We start from the raw sequence: 24,058 nt of genomic DNA, 5'->3' as shown, positions 1-24,058 counted from the left end.
TCATTTTCATCTGCAGGAATAATGTATAATTAAAAAAAAGAAAAGCAGCCATGTTTGACACATTCATTCATAAATGATTAATAATTTATCAAAGTAGCTGTGGTTTATTTTTATTGCAATCTACTAATTAATGAAATGACTAACCATTTCACTCCACAAAGACTGTTTTTTTTCATTTTTTATTTCTAAATCCATATTTAAATGCACACAGTTTAAAAGCAGTCAGTGAAATGTTCTTTTTCAGAGGATCATAAAATATATACCCTCGTTAGAGATGGTGGACATGTCCACACGATACCAACCTTCATTTGTGAATAAATATAATATGTCTTTATTGTACATGTGACATTTTAATATTGAACCTTAAGTACTGCTGTACCAAATGAGAACACACACACAAACAATGTAACATTCAGAGTATACAGCTGGAATTATTTTCATGGCACTCTCGATTAAATCTATTATCTTTATGAACAACACAACTCATAAATATCTACATTCTTGAAAAAAGGTTTCTTCATCACATTCAGGGATGAGATACTCCACAGGGACGGACTTGCAATATTTGACCGGTTTACTGTGAACCCGAGGGGCAAATATAACAATGTTCAACGCGTGCTGGTAAATAACATGCCCAGCCTGCGCACAGGTTCTCTGGCTTTTACGAACAGCCTCCCTTTGCTCAGTGAAGGGTGAAGTTAGAGCAACAAAAGGAGCTGAGGAGAAGGGCACAAAGGTTGTGGGACTGTGAATGTTTGGTCTAGAGACTCGGGAGTCAGATTAAGCAACGCCACGGAAAAGAAAACATTCCCTAGTCAATATTTTGAGAGTAGACGCTGCAAAGTCTGAGGTCAGGTTCTGCACCTTAGTCGGCCGGGGTTAAAGGGAGACGGAGGAGGGGTGGGGGATGCTGCTACATGCGGCGATCGTCTGGGGGATAGGGTGGCGGTGGCGGTGAAGGCGGAGGCGGAGGCGGAGTCAGCGGCGGCCCATCGTCCATCTGCTGTGCGGCCTGCGCGAAGGAGTCGGTGGAGCGAGTGCTGATGCGAAGGGGGTCCAGGCGGTGCAGGTCACTGGCCGTCCATGGCAGCCTCAGCTGGGCCCGCTGCGAAGGGGCCACCGCCCCGCCGTCGAGCTCGGCCTCCGCCAGCCACGGGGGGATCTGCGCCGGTGCCATGGGGTCCAGGTCCGGCATGAAGGCCGGATTCTCAATGCCAGCTGGGCAAAGGAAAAGAAACGGAGTTAGTGCTGAGAGGGTTTGAGGGTTAGAGACATCGGTGGCAAATAATAAGGACATTTATTTAAGTTTTGCTCCTTTATACTTCTACTAATTCAGAGACAAATATTTTACACTCTAATCCACCACATTTCCCTGACCGCTTTCCGATTAAGTTTTGACATTAAATAGAATACATTTTAAATGTTTTAAGAGAAGAAAATAATGTTTTTTTAGTGAATACTATGCTACAGTGTGTAGCTGGGGCCCATTGGCACATTTCAGACGCCTTTGAGTTTTAGAAGCTCTACCAAAGAGTGATTTCCCCTCTAAACTTCTCAAATGGTTTTATTTAAATAACTTTTTTAGGCCCAGAGAGAGGCAAAAAAATTGTTTCACGATAACAGCAAAGCAGACCATGCCGAGGGGCCGGAGCCTAGGTTTGGAACCATGATACTAAAATACCTAACTGTGTAATAAAGTATTTAAATCTAGCTCCACCTTAAACAGTATACTTTTGTATCTTTATTTAAGTGGGATTTTGACTTTTACATATCACAGATTATTTCTAGAATGCTGTATTGTGACATTATATTAAATTAAGTATTAACCAGTGGTTGAAGATAAGTGGACAAGATGGTGGATTCATTTTACCTCCTGCTCTGTAGGTGACCCTCATGGGGAAGTGGTATGAACCGCCTGATGCCGCTAAGCCAGATGCGTTGTCTCCCTCTGAGAACTCAAAATCTAAAAAACAAAATAAGAGATAGTTTTAAAAAAAAAAAGCACTTGGAGAAATCAGGGCTAATGTATATATATTCAAACTGAAACAGAGGTACCAACCTTCATCGCCAGAATAGTAGCTTTTACTTTTGTCCGTTGATTTCCCATTTGGCACCTGCAGGTGGTAGAAGTTTATTTGTAGATTACATCGTTAACAAAGTTACAAAATGTGAAAAGCAAACATGTAAAACCCACGTTTAGACTGTTAGGGCTGGGTATCATCTGCAATTTTTGGTTGTAGTGCCGATTTTTGATACAATATCAGAGTTTGATAAATATATCTACTTATTTTTGATTTGACAAAAGAAATCAAAGATCGTCCAAGAATTGCCAGAATAAAGTACGATACGGTTGTGCAATTTAAATCGGGTACTATCTGATCTGAAAATATTATTCGATTATTATTACATCTGACCAAATATTTGGTGACAGCTTTCGTTGACAGATTTGATACTTCGTGTTATAAACACATTTTATTTGCTATCAAAAATCATTGAGGTTTAGTACCCAGCCTTTTTGACTACTAAAAAAAATTCCATGTATGTTGCACTGTAGACTGTCTCACAAAAATGACCTTTTGCTGCTGGTCTTTCTTTGTGTGCTTGGTAATCGTCTTTGGTGGAGCAACGCCCATCTTTGCAGACTTAAAGGACTCCAAACGAGTCCTCATGGTCCTCTGGAAGATCTCCTGCACCTCGTTTTCATCCTTGTTGACGTTGAAATGGCTCCGGCTGTATCTGTGCCGGTGCTGGATGCCAGAAAACAAGAAACAGAAATTAAAAGAGTCAGTATGACCCACGGGCTTGAATGAGGCCGGGTTTGAGCCAAGTTCCCGGTGTTTTTTTCCTTCTTGTTATACAATCTCTATTATGGCACTGGCATGACAGTGTCACAAATGTGTATATATATATATTTTATATATTTTAAAAGGGCTCAGGCCCAAAACTGCTGCCATGTTTCAGGCTCAGGCTTGGTTCATGTAGGGTCGGGTATGATTTTCTTTTGGTTGCGATCATAGCTTCTTCTGAAGTTAAAAAATAACACAACTAATGGGTTATTTCTCATTACAAACTGAGGGTGGATGGTTTGAATGAAGTGGGCAAGTATGAAGCAGGTGGCATCTAATGAAACTATTTTGTTGTATTATGGGAAATGTAGTATACGGCATTGAGACATAGTCAGGACTAAAAATCTCTAGCAATTGATCTCTGCTGCATTCATTTTGATCATTTCTTTATTACATTTTTTAATCTTTCTCTTAAAGTGCAAAGCAAAGCCATGAATACAGTGTGTATAGTGACGTGTTTGAAAATGATGACCTGTTTCCTGCCCTTGTACAGATGCTGCTGCAGCAGGTGGTGAGTGTTAATGTCCTCTGTTTCCCTCACACCCTTCATGGTCTGCTCGTGCATTTGCAGGCTCACTGATGGCACAGGGGCTCTGCTACTGCGGGGGGGAAAGCATGTCAGCTACTTTTGTGAGGGAAAAACATGAAGTGACTGCTTGTGGTCACCAGGGAGCAGTGTCTAAACAGATCTAATGTAAGTAGGTGTTCAATCAAAACAGTAGATCAACCCTTGTTTTCTTTTAAATAGTTCATTTTTTGATTTTCCTGCTCCGATGCTAGAGTCCTGGAACAGAGGATGTCGTCTGCTGTACAGATTGTAAAGCCCTCTGAGGCTATACAAATAATAATCTGAAATAAAAATAATGAAAGGAGTTGGGGAGTTTTTTGAGTTAATTGTTTGCTCTTGTATTGTCAAACTACCTTCTCCTGTGAATCAGGTAGAAATGTTTGCTCACCTCATCGAGGACATTGCACTGTGATCGTTCGACGTGTCGGCCGTGATGTCGGGCATGACCTCATAGATGTTGTAGTCAAACTTCTTCTTGAAGTCGACGAACGCGGTTTCATTGCGGACAAACTCCAGAGAACCTCTGCGTTCGCCCTGCAACATCGAGACCAGAGGACTTCCTTTACCGAGCCTCAGCTTCCCTCAACGTCCACTAGAACAAAACACACTCGTATGTACTTGAAGGGTACGCAGCACTCGGCCCTCACCTCAGCCACGTAGCTCATAGCATCCTTGATGTTCAGCTTATGGAAGACGTTGAAGACGTAGTCGCGGTTTCTCCTCGCCGACGGCCTCATCAGAATCCTCGACATCCACCTCCCCTCAAAGTGATTCCACCTTCACAGTGAGCGAAGAGACAATTGGAGCTTCATTCAAAACAGTTTAATCAGTATTAGTTAAACGGTTCTGAGACGTCTCTACATACTTGTCCCTCATGTAGTTATGTCCTATTTGTCCCGATATATCTTCTATGGCAACAAGCATGTGATCAAACACCTAAACAACAAGAATAGAGCATCTGTAATAGTTGCCTGGTAAAGGTTCTTGCTGTTGTGTTTGTAAAAAAAATGATTATTTCAAGCTTTACTTTGTTCTGCAATTTTTCTACGAGTGTGACCTCCGTCACTGCAGCTTTTTTGACTTTAAGCCAGTTGACCAGAGGTTTCATCGTTATTCCCTGCGGCAGAAAGAGATTCACAATAAAAGCTAATATGTGTTTTGTGTAAGAAAGCTACAAAAACAAAATGTACCAATATATTGTTTTAGCTCAGGAACAGGACAGAAATGTGGCTACCTGAAGAATGACGGTGAAGTACACTACGATGAGAGTAGTGCAGATCATCAGATTCTTCTCCTTTATCTTGCTCTCATCCAGCATCGCAGCCAGGCCATACGCGACAGCCCCTCGCAGGCCACCGTAGCTCATAATCACCTGATCTATAAACTCCACGGGGACCAGCCTGAACTTGTTCAAGATCCAGGTGAGGAAAAAGACACCTGCAGTACACAAACAAAGCTTGTTTCGTGACCCCCTGACATCAGACTGTGTACCGTTCGCACTCAAAAACTGACAGCGAAAGACGGGAAACTCACCGATAATTCTGTACACAAAGATGAATAAGAGCGTGAGGAGGATGAAGCCCGTGTTCCACACCCAGATCTCCTTATCAATAGCCGAGATCCCGAGGAACACGAAGATGATGGTTTCTGATCCGTTGGCGAGAACCTTCATGACATATCTGACTGTGGCGACGGAATTCTCGTCCATGTTTGCGTTGATGTACTTCTGGCAGCACATGCCACAGAACACGATCCTACAGAACAAAAGCCACAGAAGTAAATCATATCCCCCGGAACATGTTTATGGCTTTTAATTCTTCTTCTAGAAAATGTATAAAACGCTCAAACAGATGAGATGTTTTTCATGGATTACTCACGATAGGATGGCAGATAGGGAGAGCATCTCAGCAGTCAGGTAGGCGAGGTATCCCAAGACGAAGACGAACGCTGGCTCAATGATCTGGATGTTTTTAGTGCACCTGGTCAGGAGAGAGATCAGCAGGCCGAACACAAAGCCCACGAGGGAACCACCAAACGCCACCACAAAGAAGGAAACTGGAGAAAGATAGAGGATACGTGTGTAACAAAGTTGTTTTCATGTTATCCAGCATATCCAACACTTTCATTCAACATAGCCCTCTGTAAACATGTCCATGTGTAGAGTCTAGTTAGCCAGGCAGGACTCCCTGCACCACAAGCACATGTTACATTCCTCACTGGTAACAATAATGAATGTCTCTCCTTACTGATTCCTTTAATGATCTCCACAGCATCAATTCCAGATCCTCCCAGTGACACAAACGCATCAAATACATTGAAGAGCACCTAAGAGAAGAAGAAGAAAATGTCTTTTGGAGGTAGAATAAGGTAGGCTAATCAAATGCTTTCTTCCAGAGGTGTGGACATAAGTTACATGACTTGGCGAATTTGATGACTTACTCGACAAAATCAAAAAAGACTTGGGACTTAAGTGCAAAGACTTGAAACTTACTTGTGACTTGCAAAACAAAGACTTGGTCCCACCTCTGCTTTCGTCTTATTTTTGTAATTATTCCTTATCTGCAGCTTCTATAATGATTTACAATATATGCATTGCTACATAAAGGTTTGTTTACATCTATACACGAGGAAGAAAGGACATTAGGGGTTAAAACATTGTCATGTCCTTGTAGAATGAAACAGGAACTGGGAACAAAGCAGTGTGCAGGAATTTTCCCGTATTTTGGTGCAGATTATTGACACCCAGCACCTGCAACTAAAGTGTGGATGTGTGTGCAACTTTTGATGATTACCACATTAAAATCCCCAAAATTCGAGCAGCAAAGTTTTGACAGTACAATGCTTTTTTTCAATAAGCTTCAGAGATTTCAGAGTCTGTCATTAGAAAGATGCGGAAAGTTGAAAGTAACTAATTTCCCCCCCTTTCAATCCTCACTGTAGCTTCAGTAATGAATAGAGTGGAATTTCATGATTCATAACACATACAAGCAATGTTTCTTATATGATTAACCTCTTCAAAGAGCTGTTTTTTATTAACCAGTGAGGAATAAAGTTCAGGCAAGGTGACAAGCCGTCAGTCAGGGTAAAGGCTCTTATATTGAAGTGCACAATGTTTGCATTCTTTATACTTTGTGTCTTGAAAGTGTACTTTCCAATGATGGATGTCTCAGAACAAACTGTTCTGCTTCTCAGGTAACATGAAACAACAAAACTAAGAAACTCTGTAGCGTACGAACCACTGTCACGCCGTCGTTGAGCAGCGACTCTCCAAACACCATGATGAAGAGGACCTCGTTGACGTGGACTTGCTCGAACACGGCGATGACGGCCACAGGGTCCACAGCAGCAATCAGACTGCCGAAGAGAAGATACTGCAGCAGGCCGATGTCCAGGTCACCTGCAGCACCGCACACAGGGCACGAGATTACACACTACATTTGGATTGTATTTAAAGAGTAACTAATCCCCCATATATACACATATTGTGTTATAAATATGCGTAGAGACTGCCCTCGGCTGGTTGAAACCGGGCTATTGTAAGTGAATTTTGCTATTGGCTGATCCGAAACCAGGTGACGTATATGGAGCCAGCTTTGGCCACCAAATATTATATTCTATTTCTGTCAATAAATCCCCCGAAATGCTACAGACTGTTCCTTTAGGGAAACTTAGAAACGTGACAATTCTCTGGCGAGCTCCTTTTTTTCTATTCTTTCTACGCAGAATTATGGACGAATATTTGCGATGAACATTGGAGATAATAATATCCCCTTCTACCCAGAAAGTGTTAATCACACTGAATATAAAATATGTGTACCGTGACTGTGTGTTCAGAGAAGGAGTGCGATTTTTAACACAAATTGCAGGCCAAATCAGAGGCCAAAGTACAATACCTAACTTCCTGTTGTAGTTGACAGTTCTTTCCTTTTTGTTTTATATCGTCTCTCTGACTCACCCCTTCCTATCTTACACCCTTTATAGAAATAAACTACAGAAACAAATACTAAATTTCTCTCAAAATGCCAGTGGAACTTAAAGCTTTTGAGGTCCTTTAATCTGAACATCCCAGAATGATCCTGACTGATTTCACTGTAAGTAGCGGGCAGCCTGCTGAAGTGAAAGTCTCTTACCCATGGCTCCCCCCTTGTGACACCCCCACAGCGACAGCCCCAAGCTGGCGGCGTTCCAGCAGGTCCCGATGACGGCGTAGACCAAGATGGCGCCCATGTTGCTGAAGAAGAGCTTGTTTGGCATGGAGTAGCCCGCATCCAGGATGATTTGAGGCAACAGGTAGAAGAAGAACAAAGTTGGGGTCAGCTTGAAGGTCTGCACCTGGTCTGCACCCCAAATCATCCCCCCCAGAATGAAGCCGAAGCAGATGAGCAAGGCGCTCTCTGGGATCACACTGGTCACATGGTGGTTGGCCTCGATGACTGAGAATAGAAGAGAAGAGAGAAGTTTTTTTTTTTTTCAATTGACCAAAAACAAATACAATTTATTGTGAGGCTTTCTCTAGTGGGTTCCCACATAAGAACCAACAAGAGTAGATTCATAATAACCAATAATAATTTTGGGTCTCGGGGGTGACAAAGTTTAAAACTCATTGCATCATAAACAAACCATAAAACTAAAACTTTGGGAAGTTGCAATATTTGCAAATGATCAACTGTTGCGCTCAACTGAGAAAGTGTTCTGGGCGTATGATTAACCAGCATGGTGACGGTTTATTAATCTCTCTGCGTAACTAAAGACAGACTTTTGCTTAAGGTTACTTGACTTAATGGCCTGACAAAGTGTTGCTTAAGTTGATTTAATAATCAAACCTGCTGAACCGTATAGACCCATTTCAGAATGTTGATTTCTCCTTGCAGCCCACGGGCCTCAACTGTTGCTGTGCCGATATGTTCTATTCAAAGGAGGTTGAAGATTAAATTCAGAAAACTTGTGGGTCTGTTACGTTTCAATGCTGTTTGTATTTGTGCATGCAAAGTGGAAAGAAGCTAAGAAAGCAAGCAGAAGATCAGTGTAGCGAGTAAATGTGATGCATCGTTTTTCATCTCTTTTAGCACACAAGTGTTGTGGTATTCAATAGGATCAAATATTAAACAATGAACTGATTATAAAAGGTCAGAAACGCTTGAAGAAACTCTTCTGTTCATCGGTCTGTGTTGACAACACACACTGCACACTGCTGCAGGATGTGACACTGTTTGTTACAATATCAGTCGCATATCGCGTTGCAATTTGAAAAATTCTCGCTATGCAAAAACATAGCTTCTCACCTTTGACAGCCGTTATGTTACCGGCACTATCAGTCAACTTTGATCAAAGCACGCACAGCTGAACCAGATCAGCTGAGATTTTGAGTGTTAGAATTTAAATAAAATGAATGTGCTGTTTTTCCATTCTTAAAGTTTAAGCCATGCATATTTGATCAATGTCATACAGAAACAATTTTTGTTTATTAATTTAAGAAAATACTATGTTTTCATACGAGATAATAGGAATAATTTCTGCATATGCAAACACATGTGGAGGATCAGAGTCAGTCAGTGCTTATGGCAAGGGATTACTTTGTAACCATATGACATTGTGGATTAAATATAGCTCCACATTATTTTGTTTGACAGTGGAATCTGTCGGACTGAAAAATCCAAACTATGTGTGACATAACTCTGACTCATGACTGGCTGACGCTTTGCTGTTTCTTCTCTCATCTCATGAGATCAAACGTCATATGAGATGAGAAGCTAACGGTACCCGGTGACTGGTAGTCTACATTATAAATAAATAAAACATTATAAATAAATAAAACACCTTTCTAGCACATTCTATTTCCTAAACTGTTTGTTACATACCCAATTTAGCCAAACCAGCCACCAATATCCATAATACAACTAGATAAGGAGCCTCCACATGGTGCCACTTAAAGGTCACGACGGGTATTCCTGTGATGACGCTGGAGCCATGGCCGTGTTCCGTCTGACTCGAGTTGGATTTGGACTCAGATGGCGGCTCCAGGTGGGAGCCTTGATGCGTCGGCGCCGCGTCCCCGTTCACGGCCGTGATCCCTGAGGCGAGGCGGAACAGTAACACCAACCCCAGCAGCCAAAGGTGTACATATCCGCAGCGTTGCATTTGATGAAAGTAATGCACAAAATAGAGTGAGACAAAAAAAGAAAATGTCTCTCAGATGTCGAGGAGGTGAACTGTCTGCACCAAGGCCGGGCTGAAGCGCCGGACAGTGTGTCACACCTCTTATCCCTCCTTGTTTTTGTGGCTTTTGGCTTCCTCTGGCTTACTCTCTGTAGTTTACTATCACTTAACTAGTCTTTCCTTCTAGTGCTGCATCTTTCTATCTCAGTCTGCGACTCTGTATCATTCCACGGTCAGCAGCGATGCAGTGAATTCAGAAGTGTGCAGAACCTCGAACTCAGCCTTTTATATGTACAATATCTCCTCTATGGCCAAGGTTTTGTGTGTGTGTGTGTGTGTGTGTGTGTGTTAGGAGTAACGGATATCCAAGAAAGGTCTCCGGTTATTCAGTGACGTTTGAAACGTTCACCAGTCATTACTCTGTGCTTTCCGGCCTCTGAACGCATCAACTCAAGTTTGTCATGTGTGTGTGTGGGAGTGTGTGTGTGTGTGTGTGTGTGTGTGTGTGTGTGTGTGTGTGTGTGTGTGTGTGTGTCTGGGGGGGGGGGGGGTGAGAGTGATGGAGCAGAGGTCATTTGATGTTGAACGGCTACCTGAGCGTGGGTGCAGTAACACCTCCGCTGGCTTTGTCTCACTGCGTTGTGCTGAGTAATGATTGACGGTGACGTTACTCAATCCTGGTTAAAGACTCCCAGCCCCTTAACGTGAGAGAGAGATGAGAAAGCTGTCCTCTAGCAGTCCCGAAATAAACTCCTAGTACAATATAAAGGGGAAGTAAGTCCCTTAATAGGATCATTTCTTTGTGTTGTCTGGAACGTTTTGACTTGAAATGTATGATACACATTTGTAAAGGATAAGTCCAAGTCCAAAAACTGTCAAAAACACATCAGTGAGCCTTGTGATGCACATGGACACTGACGTTGATTTTGACTCAACCCTGCATGTGTTGTCCCGGTGCACTAAATACTCACTGAAGCACCAGATGTGTATTACTCCGCAGCTGAAAATAGTTCCCAAAGTATGTGCTTTTTACTCTACTGTTTGAGTAACTTTGGCTCAAAGCACCAGTGCCCAGCTGTTTAAAAGTACGAATGGTAATCTTCTTCAAAAGACATTTTGAAAGACGCGCTATCATTGTTGCCGACTTGGTGACTTTCTTGATAGATTTTGCAATTTTTGGAACTAGCAACTTTCTTTGGAAAATAGTTTGAGCTACGTTTTTAGGTTGGATCATTTTTTTAAATCAGATTTTTAGAGACCTACTCTTGCTAGTCTCTCAAGAGTACCAACCCCTTAGCTTTAAGTTAATTACCGAGCTTTTAAAAAAATGTAAACTGTGTATTTGTGATCCATTATTACAGATTCATGTTGTCAGTAGAAACCAATGGTCTTGGCGTTTAGGGCCACACACAGGGTGGGTAAGTATTAGGAGACGGACTGACACGTTGTTGGTTTTGGTCTTTTCATGAGATTTATTGACTGTATGAAGAATATAGAATAACGGCAGCCTTGTCCTTTACATGACCACTACGGTTACATCACTCAGAAGTGAAGGTAGATCAGTCTACTTATGCTAACAATTAGGCTACATACTGTGCTTATTCCCATAAGAGCTGATTCGTCATGATGGGTTTTTTTCGTCCAGGTGTCCCATCCTGTGTGAGCATGACAAGAGACAATAGCCTCGGTGTTAAGACCGGTTTAGTGATTTGATACGTAAGCTCTCGTACAGTCACAGGTGTGAACCAGTACTACTCTACGAAAAAAGGACAGAGATATCAGAGGTTGCTCATGCGGAAATATATTGTATTATTTGAGTTGGTAACTCAGCATAATTACTAATTACATAATGTGACGACCACTACAGTACTTAGTTTCGTCTATTAAATAGGTAAAGCAGCTTCTTATGTGATAAACATCTTCTTGGTTTCTGACAGTGGTGGAAGAAGTATTCAGTTCCCAGACTGAATAAAAAGTATTACTACCTCACTGTGAAAATACTAAAAGTAAAAGTTCTGCATTAAGTATTATCTGCTAAACTACCTTAAAGTATGAAAAGGGAAAGTGCTCATTGTGCATTAAAGATGTTCCCTGTCAGTGTTTTACTATTATATTGATGTTTCTGGATTAACATAATTGCTACATTAAAGGGAGACACTACAGGCAAAAACATTGTTGAGATACATTGTCTATTTTGGTTCCATAACATCTTTCAGACTAGTGGAACGAAAACATCCAAAATACACATTTGTATTTTACTACTTTGTCTGTTTGCGTTTGTAGATTTCTCCAAAATTCACCAACAGTTAGGATTGGATAATGCCTCATTTGCATATTTTATAAAACTTGTAATACAAAAAAATATTGTTTTTTTATCCTATTCATCTGTCGAGCTCAGAACATCTGCCGTTTTAAGTTTCGTGACGATGCATTTTTTTTTAGCTGATCCAACAGGCTTTGAATTTAGCTTTTAATAAGTAGGAGAATTTTCTCAAACCATAAAGTAACACTTCATCCTTCAGTTTATCAGAAAAATTAAGATAAAAAATCAACAAATTTGGAGATAAATGGTTTTCACTGGACAGTGAGGGTATGAAAAATTGTAATATGAAAAGTAACTACAGCTTTCAAATAAAAGTAGTGGAGTAAAACTTTCCATTAAATGGAATCATTAAAGTAAAGTCCCTTGAATTTGTACGTATGTACAGTACTTGAGTAAACGTACTTCACTCCACCATTGGTTTCTGATGTGCTGATAATCCTCTTTATAAGAACATCTAGCTGCTCAGTCAAGTATGATCGGCCCCGTTCGGCCTTATTAACTAATGACCTCATATGTCTTGCTGAACAGTAGCTGCCCTTTAACTTAAACCCTTTAATCATTCTAAAGTGGCCACAGCTCTGTGCACACTTCCAGCAGCCACAAAGACAGGTCAACGGACTTCATGGCGAAAAGAAAAGATCACGTAGAGGTTGTTTTCAGACCGGGAGTTACAGCAGCTACGGTTAAGGTTTGTTATAGGACTCATTGTTTGCCAGGCTCCTGTTAAAAAACACATTTTTGCTCAATGAAGCGTGTCATTTGTGACCCAGCAGACGCTAGAAACAATAGAAAGCACCTAAATTACAACGTCACCAACCTCATAAGGGGGCGGCCTGTTGGGAGTGAAAAGGTCAGAGACACTGACAGTGATTGTAAATGTGAAAAATTTATTTTGAAGAAAAAAAACCTTCTGAAATGTGGAATAATTCCATTTTGATTAAACGAAAATATATAATGTATAAAAAAGGGAGCTTTCCAGCCCGTGACAGATACATAAACCTGTATTTATTGTCCTTCAATTAGCACATAGCAGAGTGACTCGACTGCAGTGAGAACGAAAGAAAGCAAGCATTGTAAATCTGTGAAGAGGAAATAAGATCTGAAGAAAATTGGTGCCATTGTCTGAGCTACGATGAGTACGTATAAAGTCAACATTCGAATTGCGCCCGTATTGTTTGAGTTCATGCAACTTTACTCTTTAAAGATACGTTTGTCAAACCAACCACAACACGAGTTCTTCTTGGAATGAGTGCATGTCAAGTTTCTCAACATATTTAAAGTTAAGGGTAGGCTAATGGTGCAGAGCAGTCAAACATTTCTGAGTCCTTTTATCTCTGTATCCATAAAGGTTTAATCCCGGTATGAAATAGTGGATTTAGTGGGAACATTTCGGAGATGTCCTCTAATCCTCGAGTCAATGTTTGCCTTCTACGTGGCCTTTGCTCTCTCTAACGTTTTCTATTTAGACAATTTCAAGTGTGGGCTCAAATTTTTTCTCAAGGAGCTGTGGGGATAAATGTTAAAATTAAATAAACATTGGAAATTGTTATAAACCCATGCTTGCAAATCAGATTTTAGATTTCAACAAATGTAAACTATGCTGAGTGAAATTGAACTCATGCAACCTCTCAAACTTGTTGATTTTGGAAGCATTACTTTTCACAAAAACTCAAAAGACAAATGTCAGTAGCTGCAGAAACAGCTGCTAAAATCACACAAAACTATATTTCTTTGTTATCACTAATAATCTCCTGTGCAAGTTAGTGTCGGTGCAAACACGGCTGTAACATTTCCAGCTAAAGGCAGCACAGATAACCACCGAAGCTGTCAAGGCGTCTGACTTAATTGTTTGGTTACCAACATCTGCCATTTCCTGGATCCTATACAGACAACCACAGTCCCGTATTTATGCCAGTGGAGGTGTACACAAACACATGCACGCAGACACACACACACACACACACACACAAATGCATGCTCATTCATTTACATTGTCCACAGTGCCGCAACCCATTTGTGTCTGTTGTGTATACATGACATGCTAATGACCGTCCTAGGACAAGACATGCTTCGTCTGGCGAAGGTCAATCTCTCTTAAAGGCCCCAATTATGTACAATTCATTATTTCAGAAGTGTCCAATCAAAGCGTTCACATTAGATTCACAGACATCTTAGAAAAACGTGAAACGTGACAGTTTTTATTCCACGTATAAATATTTTACAAACCCAGTTGCATGCAAACCCTAAACTTTGGAACGAGGTTGGGGCGATATGACGACTTAATTCAATACCCATAATCACATACTGGCATGTATTAGTAAGCGTAAGAGATTTACGGCATGCATGTTCTCCATAAACTCCTTCAGCTACGACTCTAACGGGCCCTCTGGCAGGGACCAGTCCAACGCGGACAGACCCAGATCTGGCTTCACAGCCCCCAATAAGAAGGAGGAGAGGTCAGCGCTCAGCAGCGGCGGCTCCCTCCCCCCTGGGGGGCAACACCGACACCACGCTGATGGAGGCCCAGGCTGAACCGCTGGACTCGCTGGAGGGAAGGGAGGCCCCGCTGAACCAGAACCAGGACTATGGGGGGCAGACTGTCAGACCCTGCTACTGTAAAAAGTTAAGACTTTTTCTGCTGCTTGGAGACGCCAAGATCAACACAAAATGAATGTTCCTCGTAGCAACTTTAAGTGTTTCCACTTTATATTATGTCATACTTCTACTCCACATTTCATTGAAATAAGTGGGATGGACAAAATATTAGAAAAGCCTCTGTCTGAATATAATGCGAAACAATTCAACAACATCACAAACTCCAGCTTCCGGAATGACCATCAAGTTCATTCAACACCTCAAAAAGTGACCATTATAACCGTCATGTAGGCAGGGTTTATTGCAGGACCGTTGTGTTAGACTGTACTAGTTTTAGCTACAATAACTGTGCCTAATAAACTGGCTGCTGAGTGAATGATCAGCTTGTAAAATTTGATACATTTTAAAGCTTAAACTACCCAAAAGAAATTCAAATTAGCGGTACCTCATTCAGTTACAACATTAAAATGCTCATACATCAGTTATAACCATAGACTTATAAGAAGTGGACGTAGCCAACGTGACGTCATCCTGTGGTTTGTGAACTGCCGCTCTGAAGCCTAGAGTTTGGCATTTTGGCTGTCGCTTTCATGGTTTTTGGATGTTGCAAGTGACTCAAAGTGGACTCTTAGTATCCCCGAAGGCTGAATGAGACATTTTTAGGCAACCAATTAATTTTCACCAACTGAAAACAAATTGTGCAAGGGTTAAAGTTCTAAGACAAAAACACAGACAACTCCCAGCCTTGGTAGTGACCTGTCAATCACAAGGTAGCCCCGCTCTAAAGCATACTCTGCTTTATGGTCTATTTGACTCTAAATGGACCATAATGTACTAAATTGAAGAAGACTTGAAACTAGAGATTGAGACCATAAACTCACGTTTACAACGTTTACTGAGAGAATAAATCAAGTCATTCTCTCATAGACCTCTATACAACCGGAGGAGTCGTTATTAGATGGTTATTAGAGAGAATGCAAGTTTAAGGCACTTCAGTGTTGGTTTGACTTTTCATACCCGGGGAGGGTGCAGCCAATAATATAATATAATGTAATATAATACAATATAATCTGAAAGGAGTTTTACTTTTAAAAGTATAAATGCAGAACTTTTACTGTATAAAGGCAGGACTTTTACTGTATAAATACAGGACTTTTACTGTATAAAGGCAGGACTTTTACTGTCTATATGCAGGACTTTTACTGTATAAATACAGGACTTTTACTGTATAAAGGCAGGACTTTTACTGTATATATGCAGGACTTTTACTGTATAAAGGCAGGACTTTTACTGTCTATATGCAGGACTTTTACTGTATAAATACAGGACTTTTACTGTATAAAGGCAGAACTTTTACTGTATATAGGGAGGACTTTTACTGTATAAATGCAGGAATTTTACTTGCTATACACTGTGTCATTTACTAAACTAGAGGATCTAAGTACTTCTTCCAAAGCTGCTATCAACCATCTTTACCTTGGAAGTGTGAATTCTGCACTCTACTCACTGACTAATGACTATCTAATGTTACCTCTAATTAAGTCACCGCAACAAGTTTATATAAAAATATGCTAACCTAAATCATATTTACTGATAAAATAACCCTTTGGGGTGTACTCCAGATAAGCCCTGCATAGACAAGACTTTTTAAGACTCACTGAGCTTGCAGAGCCAGCTGACCAGGATCCAAAGGGCCACCAGGTAGGGGGTGGTGACATGGTGCCACTTCCAGCTCACAATAGGCAAAGTGGTTATGGGCCCCTCTCCATGACCACCGTCTCCGGCAGCACTTTCATGATCACCACCGTCAGTGCTGGAGTTTGTGGCGGTCCCTTGATTGTCATGTCCTGTGTCCTCAGAGACAGGGTCAGTGACGTGTCCTGTCTCCTCATTGGCCAGGCTGGGGCCTCTGGACACCATCAGCAACATGCAGAGAAAAAGAACAAGTCGCCTTGTAGCTGCCATGTTTGGGGAGAGTCACGACACAAACTCTTGATGCAAAAAGTTATTTAGACTGTTGACTCAAGTGCTCAGGTCCACCTCGGATAATGAGTCTTTCATTCCTCTCCTGCGTCCCCTCCTTCTCTGTCAGGTCACTTTGTTCTTACTGAGGTCCACATCTTCACCTGGCCCGAGCATTGTGGCCCCGGTCTCTCCTCTCTGCTAAGGACACAGCTATTTACAGCAGGTGAAGCTCAGCCCATTCTGATGCTTGTCTGTCTCCTCCCACTCTGCATCCTGACCAGCTAGTTTGGCTACTTTGCTCAATGGAAGATTTGATGCTCTCATCCTTACTTGGCTATTATTATATTTGGGTGTTAAAGCTTCATAAGCAAATTTTCACTGATGTTAAACTTCCACATTTATTGCAAGGTATCCTAATTTTAGAAGCTATTTCTTGTTTGAACACATTTTAAGTCCTTAAACAAACAAACGACTTAATAAGAGCTTGGATAAAGTGGGTGGGTATTTTCTTAGTCATAGCCATGATTTCTATTTCTATTTACCAGATTAAAGGGGCACCCCACCAATTTTACATATCAAGCTCAGTTTACTAGTCATGAGGAGTACTACTCAGTATTAACAAATACTTGATTGGTCGATCGACAAAATATAGCAACTATTTTTGATAAACTTCTCAGTTTCTCAGTTCTGAAGATTTGATGCTTTTTCTTCTGTTGGGATTTTAAATTTATTCTAAAAAACGGCCATTTCAAGACCACCTTGGGCTTTAATAATTTGGAATTGAGAATTTTTCTGTATTTTCTGTCATTTTATAACCCAAACAATTATTCAGTTAATGGAGAAACTACTTGGCGGGTTAATCAATAACGTTGTTGCAGCCTACGTGTCTGAAAACATAAACCTACCATACCAGTGAGATAGTGACCCACCAAGTGATGCTATTGGTTGCATGATGGGAAAAGTAGGAACCGGCATTTTTGGATCTTACCCAATATTAGGTCATAAAAGTCAGGATATCTCAGCCTTTTGCTGTATTGATTTTGAACATTCAGTGAGAGATGTGGGTGTATGACCAGACTGCTTCACACATCTTTGTAATGGAGTCCAATGGGGTCAGCAGCACAAACAAGTTTACCCATATTATCTAAACCAGCAGGCCATGGCATCAAATGTTGGTGACAACAAAATGATAAAATGGAAAAAAATTGAATTAAATACACAAAATAATGCTTTTTTTTTGTGACTTTGTCCAAATATTTCCCTTTTTTCTTTTTGGGATACCGACTAGTTTTGCCTCTTCATTGACTGACATTCAAAATGAAACAATTTGTGAAGTTACAGGGAGATGTGGCTTTATTTTAAGGGGTCAAAAGCCCAAAACAGCTAAAACACTTCCTTGGAAGGAGAAAAAAAAGGTAAATATCCAAACTATTTGGGTCACTTCCTGGTTCAACTCTGACCCTTCACGTAGTTGCGTGTAAAGGTGGTTTTGCAGAGCAAATAAAGAAATATAACACACATCTCAAGTAAATTCACCTTCATATTTCACTTTCACTAGCAATATAACCACAGGAATGACACTTGTGAAATCTTGTCAGTCTAAACTACAACAATAAGTTCCAAGTTGTAAGATGAAACATGTATTCTATGTGGGCTCCTGAAGCAAATTTTACGTGGAAATGATTGTTATCATATCAACCAGGATTTTGTGAAAGATGAAATATCATACTGTGTCTCATTGGCACCTTGCTGGCTAAATAAAGAATAGAAAAATTAAGACAAACTGGCACCGCCTACAGACCTTTCTATCCCTCGCTGTATCTTTGCCTGCTTGTGACTATCGCTGTGCGTATGTTCCTCAGAGTTTGACATAAATGTGTATTCAGTAAGAATCAAATGATATGAGGACAGGAAGGCAGTGTGACTCGTTTGTCTCCCTTATTGGAAAGGAACACCTGCACCCCCAACATCCCCTCCTCTTGGCCACGCTGCATAACACTGACTGTGTTGAGCCTTCATTGCCACTATACATGTGTGTTTAGGTGACACAGACTTGTAAATGAACCTTAGTTTGAACATGCCGTTTCTTTTCTCATGAGTCGTTAATCAAGGTTTTCCTCCATGCTGGGCACAATCCCTTTAGTTAAAATTTAAAAAGCCACATCGGCTCCTAATCTCCTCGGAGGGATTCAGGGTTAGTCAGAGCAGAGATTTGGGAAGCTTGACAAATGTTCAATCAGGGCATTACCAGAAATCAAGTTCCCAAAAAACAAATATAGATAAAAGAGAGTGTTTAAATAAATCCTGTTTCCTGTTACTTGTATCATTGACAAAGAGAGCTAGGGATGTTTAATGAGGAAATTGGACTTTTTATGTATTAGCCTTTCGTGGATAAGACTGAAACTGAATTCAATTTTTTGACTCTCTTCAGTTTGACATACTTCCTGGATTGATAAGACATGTCAAACTTATATATCTGGGTCTCGAGTGCTGTCGATAACAAGAAAATAGCAAAACTGCTCAAAGTTGTACTGGATTGCATTGATAAGAAATTCTTAAAAACAAGAAGCAAATAATCAGGAAAACTTAAAGTATGTTTTTTATGGATTTGCACCAACATCTTCCTCCTAATCCTGTGACCTAACTTTTCATTACATTTCCTCAAAATCTGTAAACAAGTGTTTGAAAAATATTAATGACAAGAGAACACAAAGCAGAACTAACAAATAAATATGAATCGTCTCTCTCCCACCCTGATACGATTAGCTGCCTAAAGGAGACATCTCTTCTTCACACATCAAACCACAATGAATCAAACCTCAAAGAAAGCTGCACCTCCCCTTTCCGTGTCCCGGAGGAGAACACCAGCATGGACTTCAGGGGAGCTGTTTGCACGGCAGCTCTGTTGACAGTTTATGAGTAAACTGGCTACATTGATTGCTAGCCTGGCTAAGCAAAGATCTGACACCTGTGTCTAAGGTCAGTGGTAATCAGAGGTCACTGTAGGAGCAGCGCTCAACAAAGAAGTGGTTGTGACTTGACCTTTGTCAACGGGAAACTGGTTGGAATCACAATTTCATCTTCTTCCCAAATGCAATAAATCAGCATTGATTTGTTTAAGTGTAGTACAATTATTAGTAGCCAACGATTCCATTATAAAAATTATAGATTCATCTTATAATTGATTAAATCAAATATCAAGATTAAGACTCTACTGCCAAGTCGTAGTGCGTTGAGCTAAAGGCTAACATCAGCATACTAACATGCGCTCAATGACAACACTAGCATGCTTATGTTTAGCAGGTCTAACGCTGACAATGTCTTAGTTTAGCATGTTAACATGCTAACATTAGCTAATTAACACTCAGTATTTGGTCATGAACCAAAGTATTGGACAAATGTACATTTTTACCTGATGATGGTGCTGGATGAAAAGTCAGGGCATCATCAAAGTGATTACAAATCATCCAGCGGGTCATGAAGGTCTGCCCCAAATTTCACGGCAATCTATCCAAAATGTATACGGAGTTATAACAGTTATAACATAAATATATAGTCGAGTTTTAATAATAGAGTTGAAGGGTCACAACTAGGGCTGGATATCATTTAAAAATGAAAATACCAGTGGCCTTAAAGTTCTACCGATACCAATAGAGTGCTGCAGGAGTGAGTCCTAAAACCCGGAAATGAGTCAGCATTTTTGCACTTCCTGTTCCCTCGTCTCAAAGTGGTTTTCTGAATGGGTTTTTGGTTAGATGCCTTCAATAAGTTGTGTGGTTAACACAAGCTTAAGATATTTAAACATTTGTTCTATAATATTAAATACGGCAGTAAATACCCCTCTAGTGAATTTTGAAGCATTGATGTTTTTAAAAAACGTCGGTGTGCTAACAAATGGCTAAATGAGACTACAAAACGTCATCACACCGAGCACTAGTCTGCCTTTACAGCCTTGTTGTTTACACTTACTTAGACTGTGGTGTTTGTTTACAGACTAATGTTAGCTTTTTACTTCTTTTAGATGCAAGTATCATAAGCTTGTGTTGGCCACAGAGCTTCAGCACTTCATTTGAAACTTTTTTTTTCTACATCATGAGTAAAATGCTACCACCATCACATTCATTTTTACCAGACGCCACAGGCATGTGTAGCCATACTTTCCAATGCTTTGGTGATAATTATGAGAAAACATTAACTGGCCACTCAAAATACTGAAATGGTCGACTTCGCGGAACCACAGACTGCATGGGTTGTAGCTGCATCACATCACGTGTCGCATTGAATCGAAGAAAACTTGAGGTGACTCGCTCCGAGCGAAACCACACAAATAATAATTTTTCTAGATCTGGGCACAAAAACGATCAAACGCAGTTATTTGATTGGAGAAGCAGCTCAGTGATTGTGTACACATGGACATCTGCGCACACAGTAGAGACACAGTGCCACATGAAGCGTGGACACCAGGGTTGGGGTTAGTATGTCACTCTCTCATCATCTTGAGCACTGACTTGCATTTTATGTGACGGGAAATTTACAGAAGAGAATGCTGAGTCACAGAGAGGAAGAATCATTAGCGCGTCACAAAGAAAACTAAATATCCTCATTCTTGAGATCGTGACCATTTACAAGATTTCAGTGTAATTATTTGGATAGGTTCTGGTCCCAGAAAATCCCTTATTGAGTGATCTGACTCGTGTCTGTCAATGAATGCCCAGTGGGAGTCTGCTTTTAAATCTTTTGTCACACAAAATCATCCTCACAAACACTACACATAAGATTTGTATTCTCTTTAGTTTCTGTCTTGACAAAGTCAAACCAGATGAGGACAAATGTGGATCTATCTACAACAAATCAAACTGACAGGGATTATTCCTATCTGACCGATTTTTCTTCATGGTTTCCACATAGATGACCCAATTGCCTGAAACTCGGCTGAACAAACACAACTGTATTTTTCCCACTACTGAATGTAGCTGTTAAAGTAAAGTCGCTGCATGTCCATCTGCCTCCCAGTCTGTTTATGGTGTCAAATTGCAGAGGAGAGGATGTTAAATAGGAGCAGTGAAACCTGCATGGACATCAGTGGAATGAGGGACGCGTCTAAGTTTACGGTACAAGTGAGTGACAGAAATGTTGAACCAACAGAAGATCACTGAGGTGACCTTCTATCTGTGCACTATTACTGAATATACTGTAAGTTTATTATAACTGAAGAACAGGTGCTACAATTTAACGTCAACAAAACTAGTGTACTTTCCACACAGCGTCATATCAACACCTGAATGCTGCGTCACACAATATAAACGACCAGAAAAAGACCACACCCCATTAATTATTCAACTTATTGACTCTGCAGAAAACATGAGTCACCTCCAACTGGGTGTTTCAGAGAGACGTTTTAAATTTCATAAGATTATTCACTCACCTCGGGAATTTCAACTGAGCGTCAGTTCATTCATGACGTCGTCTGCCATCTTAATATGGTCGATGGTCCCGAGGAAAACCTCGGCCTGACACTGTTCAATGAGATAAGGAAGCAAATAGAGGAGATTATACAAAATCAATTCCCTCACATTAGCCTGCAGAATGAAACACCTGAGTTCACCCTTTGAATTATATTTTACAAACTTTACGTGGTGAGTATATCATCAACATATTTTCACTTGCATGTATTTCTTTGTTTTAGAAATGTGGTTCAGAGGACATTGTGCAAATTCATTCAATTTATTATATTATAATTCAAAATTTTAGGGAAGCAATTCATTATTTTACTAATGAAAAAAGGATTGCATTAATGAGAACTATAGAAATATTAAAATATTTCTATTAAACATTTAATATATTTCAGAAAGTTACAATTACAATTACAACAGAGCCTGACTTGAAGATATCTACATACTTTTTTAGGCTTTTTGCCAAATTCAGCTCTTGTGAGTCTTTGTGGTTGTAAGAGCATTACAGAGACAGTTCTTCCCAAAATCAAAAAACACTGAATTGCCGTAGAGATGTCTTCCATCTCTCAAATATAACGGGGCATTGTGTCACTCAGCGTGTGGTGTTCAAAGCGCCAAAAGAAATTCAACAGCAATGTATCTTTCCATAATTCATGACCCGGTTACTCAAGATAATCCACAGAACTTGTTGTGAGCAGTTAAAAGAAAATAGTTCCTACATAAAACTGCACACAAGGTTTAAAAAAATTGTTTTAAAGTACAAAGTATAAAAATATTTTTTTTTATTTTGGGGAGAACTGTCCCTTTAAGTCCAAGTCCAGGCACTCTGTAGAGCAAAACTTGGCCCATGCCCAGCGTGTTGCAGATAATCTGACGGCCACTAGAGACTCCCATAACCACATCACATACTGCAGGATACTGTTCTTGCACAACATCTCTTCTACTCATTACTGTTTGTTGCATTCTGTGTTTGTACAACTGTGAGGAGGAGCTAGTGTACCACAACAGTACACAGAACACCACGCCTCATGGCAGAGTTTCTACAGAAGGTGATAGGACATGAGTATGAAGGCCTTTTTCCACGGAACGCATTACTTGTAAAACCTACATTTGACGTCACAGTAGGAAAAGCACAGCTGTAAATAAATGTATGATGGCTGGATTCCAATTAGCTGCTACAGTTTCAGGGTCCTGGTATTGTGTTGTGCTGTTATCCGTTGTTACACTGTTGAATAGATCAGAGTCGCAGTGCTTTGTCTGTAGAAGGCTTTATTTTAAAGGACTCTTCATGTCAAGCCAATAGCTTGACATGACAGTAAAATGACAAACTGTGAAAACATTTTGACAAGTTTAAATTTTACCAATTACATCATAACATTGACTTGGTGTCATACTTTTGACATAGAAAATAAAAAAATGACATACTATTTCATAACATCAGTATTTTTTCTATCGTTACAAATGTTTTCATTTTTGGATTTGGGCTTTCATGTGTTTGATTTACAGCCTTTATAATATTGTAAATATAGTAAAGTAAATGCTACATTAAATACTTAATCACTCTTTACTCAAACTCATGCAGGGAATAAGATGTATGTGATATGGTCCCAAACTGCCATAAGTCAGGCCTCTTTTCCAATATTTTCATAATTAAAACACTACTCTTTACAGTGGTGGAAGAAGCACTCATATATTTTATTTAAGTAAAAAATGACAATACAGTGTACACAGTGTAGATATACTATGTTACAAGTAAAAGCCCTACAAGCAAAAATGTACACGAGTGATGTACAAAAGTATTTGTATCAAAATATATGTAAGTACAAAAAGTAAAAGTACTCACGCATAATGACCCATTTCAGAATCATGTAGCCTATAATATATATTACTGAATTATAATTATTGATGCATTAATGTGCACATCATTTCAATGTTGAACCTGGTAAAGGTGGCGCTTATTTTTGACTGCCTGATAGCTGGTGAATTTCACTTAGGGATCTTTATCTATAATATATACTTGTACTTGAGTAAATGTACAAAGTTACTACTCTTTGCAGTGGGAAAGTACCTCAAATCTGTACTCAAGTAGCGTTACAGTAACGTACTTGAGTACTTGTGATTAGTTGTTTCCACCACTGACTTTGTGAACGTG

At 40.1% G+C, this 24,058-nt stretch overlaps 1 protein-coding gene across 2 annotated transcripts; it reads right to left on the bottom strand.

Moving 5' to 3' along the window:
- Window positions 1-163: 163 nt before the first annotated feature.
- On the bottom strand, window positions 164-16,631 carry LOC137872880 (sodium/hydrogen exchanger 3-like). Of its 2 annotated transcripts, none has more exons than XM_068711377.1 (16): window positions 16,147-16,631; window positions 7,545-7,847; window positions 6,651-6,811; window positions 5,661-5,739; window positions 5,292-5,469; window positions 4,948-5,168; window positions 4,649-4,851; window positions 4,442-4,531; window positions 4,280-4,350; window positions 4,062-4,191; window positions 3,803-3,948; window positions 3,319-3,445; window positions 2,574-2,747; window positions 2,060-2,114; window positions 1,871-1,963; window positions 164-1,218 (listed from the first exon to the last, which is right to left on the bottom strand). In XM_068711377.1, the coding sequence occupies exons 1-16, from the start codon at window positions 16,451-16,453 to the stop codon at window positions 914-916; spliced, it is 2,643 nt and encodes an 880-aa protein (XP_068567478.1). In that variant the 5' UTR covers window positions 16,454-16,631; the 3' UTR covers window positions 164-913. The 2 variants fall into 2 exon arrangements, with proteins under 2 accessions (XP_068567478.1, XP_068567479.1); XM_068711378.1 differs by having other exon boundaries at window positions 3,319-3,442.
- Window positions 16,632-24,058: the final 7,427 nt, after the last annotated feature.

Source organism: Cebidichthys violaceus, unplaced genomic scaffold (assembly GCF_023349555.1).
Source record: "Cebidichthys violaceus isolate CVI_PGR_0920_01 unplaced genomic scaffold, fCebVio1.0.p SCAF_16, whole genome shotgun sequence".
NCBI lineage: Eukaryota > Metazoa > Chordata > Actinopteri > Perciformes > Stichaeidae > Cebidichthys > Cebidichthys violaceus.
Note: the sequence above shows the minus strand (reverse complement) of the source record. Positions and strands in the feature narration are given on the sequence as shown.

Excerpts from the sequence above, each read along its gene's own strand:
- LOC137872880 (XM_068711377.1), bottom strand. The coding sequence starts at position 16,453 with ATGGCAGCTACAAGGCGACTTGTTCTTTTTCTCTGCATGTTGCTGATG. Across the intron at positions 5,740-6,650 it reads TCAACGACGGCGTGACAGTG|GTGCTCTTCAATGTATTTGA; the intron begins GTTCGTACGCTA and ends TTCTTCTCTTAG. Across the intron at positions 3,446-3,802 it reads AGTGCAATGTCCTCGATGAG|TAGCAGAGCCCCTGTGCCAT; the intron begins GTGAGCAAACAT and ends TCCCCCCCGCAG.